The sequence below is a fragment of the Lissotriton vulgaris genome, chromosome 4_1, assembly GCF_964263255.1.
Source record: "Lissotriton vulgaris chromosome 4_1, aLisVul1.2, whole genome shotgun sequence".
NCBI lineage: Eukaryota > Metazoa > Chordata > Amphibia > Caudata > Salamandridae > Lissotriton > Lissotriton vulgaris.
Genome location: NC_141691.1, coordinates 221,767,981 through 221,772,651, shown reverse-complemented (window position 1 = coordinate 221,772,651; position 4,671 = coordinate 221,767,981). Strand labels below are relative to the sequence as shown.

The 4,671-nt window shown below is 48.3% G+C and overlaps 1 protein-coding gene across 1 annotated transcript; it reads left to right on the top strand.

The window, feature by feature from the left end:
• Positions 1-800: 800 nt before the first annotated feature.
• LOC147718585 (uncharacterized) lies at positions 801-2,497 on the top strand. Its single transcript, XM_086966745.1, has 2 exons — positions 801-1,326; positions 1,619-2,497. Exons 1-2 carry the CDS (start codon positions 894-896, stop codon positions 2,140-2,142), a joined length of 957 nt encoding a protein of 318 aa, XP_086822871.1. The 5' UTR covers positions 801-893; the 3' UTR covers positions 2,143-2,497.
• The last annotated feature ends 2,174 nt before the right edge of the window (positions 2,498-4,671 follow it).

Genomic DNA, 4,671 nt, shown 5'->3' with positions numbered 1-4,671 from the left:
AGTTAATGATTCAGTAAATTTTACCGAATCTGTAACATTCGGTAAATATCGATTCAGTATTTACCGAATCGGTATTCCCCATTCATTCCTATGGGCCTGGAGGCCCATAGGAATGAATGAGAATTACAGATTCGGTAAATACCGAATCGGTAATAGGGGGTAGACCTACAAGGGTGGCAGGGTGTCACATTGACACCGTGTTGCACCCCTGTATAGTGCATGTGCACATGTGGCAGACATACATGCCCTAAGGACATGTATGTCTGCCACATGGCACTAAATAAAAAGCACAAAATTGATTTATAAAAGGTATTCGGACGTTACCACCAACTTATAGTTGGTGATAAATAACGAATCCTTCAATGTCAAAAGCACTCACTTAAGTGATCTCTACATTAAGGATTCGGTAATTTACCGAATCGGTATGTTAAGAATTCTGGGCCAGATGTAGGTAATCCTATTTTACCAATTCTAAAATACCGAATTTTACCGATTCTGTATTTTAGAATCGGTAAATGGGATGTAGGTAAAATTTCGGTAATTTTTACCGATTCTGTAAGATTCAGTATCAGCATTCGGAATTTACAGATTCGGTATTTACCGAATCGGTAATTCCCATTCAATACTAAGGGCCTTTTGGCCCATAGGAATGAATAGGAATTAGTGATTCGGTAAATACCGATTCGGTAAATACCAAATCGGTAAATACCGAATCGGCTAGGAAAGAAAAGTGAAACTCAGGAGTCAGCCAATCAGGTGCAGACACCCCCCTCCCAACCAGGAAGTGGCTACACCCAGGCAGCTGGAAGCAATTAGAAGGTTCTGGAGAGGCTGTGAGAGCAGAGCTGAGTCCCTGAGCCACAGGAAAACTGTTGTGCTTTTAAATTTGGAAAATGGAAAACACCAGTGAAAAGGAACTGCCAGAGAGGAAAAGAAAAATTAAATTCAGCACCATGGATCTGCAGGTCCTCGTGGAGGAGGTGGTGAAAGAACACCATAAATTGTTTGGAAAGCAGTCCCTGATTGTGGCTGAATCTGCAAAAAGAAAGATTTGGCTGAAAATACAGTCCAAAGTGAATGCAGTAGGAGTGACTCCATGGGACATAGATGACCTGAAAAAGAGGTGGTACGACCTCAGGAGCCTGACTAAGAAGAAAATTGCAGAGCTCCACAAACAGGGGAACCTTACTGGAGGAGGGAGGAACAGGGCACCTCCCCTGGCAAAGCTGGAGGAGCTGGAGGAGCTGGTGGAGTCCACCATTGAACCAGAGAGCGTCTGTGGACTGGGAGATGCAGACAGCTCAGCCAGAGCTGCCACCAGAAAAGGTAAGAAGCATGCACAGCAATCACCCCCATCTCATCACCTTCCCTATCCACTATGTGCCAGTGTTAACCACACTCCAGTAGAGGTAGCAGTATACAGGAGCAATGCATTATGGGAGATGTAGTCATTAAAAAAGACCTACCATGTCATACAGCATACCAAGCAACAAGTTATGCAACACATATCAGTGATAATCAAGCTGAGGCAATATGTACAGTGTTTCAGTGAGAAGAATTTAATTGTATAAGCAGTGAGGCAGGAGCACAGAGCTAATGTACGCTTTTATGTCCACAGGCGAGACATCTCGCGTACCAGGGAGAAGGAAGGCACTGCAACACAGAGGGATGACAGCCAGGAGGCAGGCACAAGTGCAGGGGATGACACAGAGGACACTGGTGCACCAACAACACAGCCACCATCCCAAGACCTTGAAATGTCTCCACAGCTGCAGGCCTCCCCAGAGAATTCAGAATCCCCTCTGCTACTGTCCTCACCTGAACTGCCTGTGTCACTGCCGCAAAGAACACCTGCAGCTCAAAAGAGCAGGAGGCATGCAGTTGCCCCACTTGTGGAAATGGAAACATCAGCAGGTGACATGGAGGGTGATGACACTCCAACCTTGGCTGGGGAAGGAAGCACTGCTACACAGCAGTCCGGCGCAGAGGGTGCCCCCACAGGTACCAGACGCCGCAGGCCCAGAGAGAGCAGTGCTGCACAACATGTGTAGGGTCCCAGTGTCTTTCGTGGGCTGGAGGGTACTATGGTCAAGATACAAAGAATGCAGGGGAAGGCCGTCCAGTCTGTGCATCGCCAGATGAGGTACCTGAATACAAACATGGAAAACATAGGGAAGGGCATCAGTGCACTGGTGGATGAGAACAAAGAGATGGCATCAGGTATGAGGGAGATAGCTGCAGGGATGCGGGAGATGGCCACAGGGATGCAGGACATGTCACAATCCGTGCAGCTCCTGTGCACAAAACTGGACCAGGACAGGTCAACAAGGCGGAAGGACAGGCAGCAAGCGCAGCAACACACTAAGGCAGTGAACCGCCTTGCCACAGCCACATCTCTTCTATGCAGACGATGCGTCAACATGCAAGAGGGACTAACACACAGCAGCAATGAGGTGTCCAGGGGCCTTGCAAGGGTTACGAGTGCTGTAGAGGTGCTGCTTAACCCCTTGCCCGCAATTCCGCTCCTGTGCGGCACATTCCGATCGCGGGCGTGGTCATGACGGCTGGGAGCCGTCATCAGCACACGAGCACTATGTGCCATGACGGCTCCCAGCGGTCATCAGCATCGAAGGGGTTAATGCACAGTCAGCACATACTGCTGCTCTGGATGTACCTGAGAGCGAGGAACCACCAGTAGGAGCAGCATGACAAGCCCCCCTGTTGCTGAGACACGGAGGAGCAGCAGGCTCCATGGTGCTCAAACAGCACACACACCCAGTGAGGACAGCCACCAAATGTTATCTGGCACCGGTAGGCGTGGCCGAAAATAACTAATGCTGCCCACACTCCATGAGCTTTAATGGGGAAGTGAGCCAGGACTACCATTTTTAGATGGATAACATTTGTGTTGCACATTTGTGCCCTTGAGTACCTGCATAGTGCCAATGATTAAACTACGTTGGGTACATACTCCACCTGTCTGTGTCTCTTTACTTACTCAAAAATAGTTCTGTGTGATCTCTGCCCGTCTCTGTCTGCCATCTGTTGCTGGCGCAACTCCTGCTGTGTTAGGTTCAGGCAGTGCATGTTCATCATCGTGGTCCTCATAGTCGCTCAATTCCACCTCTGTGCCCTTCTTTGTAGCAAGGTTGTGCAACATTGCGCAAGTTGCAATGACCTTACAGCAGATGAGTGGTGAGTACTGCCGTGCCCCTCCGCTTTTGTGGAGGCAGCGGAACCTGCTTTTCAACAGCCCAAAGGTGCGCTCCACAACGTTCCGAGTGGATTTGTGTGCCACGTTGTCTCTGGCTCGGAGTTGAAGGGTTGAGGTAGGGTGTCAGGATGAACGAGCGGACGGCATATGCGCTATCACCTATTTGTAAATGAGAGAGCCATTAAGCACATGCACACAAACACATACATCTGCAATATCTATCAGGGTGTGTCACAGTGTTTTACCTAGCAGGTATCCTTCTCCGAATTCCCCCGCTGTCAGGGGTGTGTAGATCCCACTGTTCTGAAAGATGTAGGAGTCATGGGTACTTCCTGGGAACTTGGCCACAATGTCTGTGATAATGTTGTTGGCATCACAGATTACCTGTACATTGATTGAGTGGGTTGACTTCCTGTTTCTGTAAATGTACTCTGTGGCAGCAGGTGGGCATATTGGAATGTTGGTGCCATCAATACAGCCGATGACGTGTGGGAAATGTGCAATTTGATAAAAGTCAGTCTTGGTCTTGAGCAGTTCCGCGTGTGTTAGGGAAGCAGATGTAATGATGCATTCTCTGCATCATGGCCTCTATAAGCTTCCTGAAGAAACGGGACAGGCAGCTCTGGGTCACCCCACCTACCGCTGCAATCACCCACTGGTAACTCCCAGATGCAAGCATGTGTAGGCTACAGAGCACCTGCACATGGGGTGGGATGACATGCGCCCTTGGGGTTGGGTGCTCCAAAAGTGGGTGCAGGTCCCTGATCAAGTCCAGGATGGTTTGGGGGTGTAGCCTGTACCTTTGCAATATCTCTGGCTCAGTGAGTTGGAAGAGCGTTATCCTCTGTCTGTAGACTTGCTCCTCCCATCTCCAGACCCTCTCTCCTGCTACCTGTAGCCGTAGCAGCCTTGCTATCACATAGAATGCCGCCATTCTGGTCACACTGTTGCATTTTGGGGCCTTTTTTATAGCCTGCACCTGGTTACCACCTGCTTTCAATCCATGGTAAATACTGACTCTTAAATACCGAATTTCATGAAATTCAGGATTTTAGAAGTTTCCTACATCTCAAAACTCATTTTTTACCATTTCTTATTTACCGATTCGGTAAATAAGAATTCGGTAAATACTGATTCGGTAAATTCCGATTCGGTAATTCCGATTCGGTAAATTCCGATTCGGTAAATTCTGATTCGGTAACTTACCGACTCGTATTTACCGAATCAGTCTTTTTTGGGCTCCTACATATCAAAAGCCCAATACCGGTCGGTAACGGCCGAAATTCTGTATTTTCGGCCGTTACCGACCGGTATTTGGCTACCTACATCTGGCTCTCTGTAATTTACCGATTCCTTAAGATACCGAATCCTACAATTTGGCCACCTACATCTGAAAAGCCTAATTCCGGTCAGTAACGGCCGAAATTCGGTAATTTCGGCTGTTACGGACCGGAATT

What these genes read in the sequence shown, in the direction of transcription:
- LOC147718585 (XM_086966745.1), top strand. Translation starts at nt 894, where the DNA reads ATGGAAAACACCAGTGAAAAGGAACTGCCAGAGAGGAAAAGAAAAATT. An exon ending in CAGAGCTGCCACCAGAAAAG is followed by an intron (nt 1,327 to 1,618) that starts GTAAGAAGCATG and finishes TTATGTCCACAG; the next exon opens with GCGAGACATCTCGCGTACCA.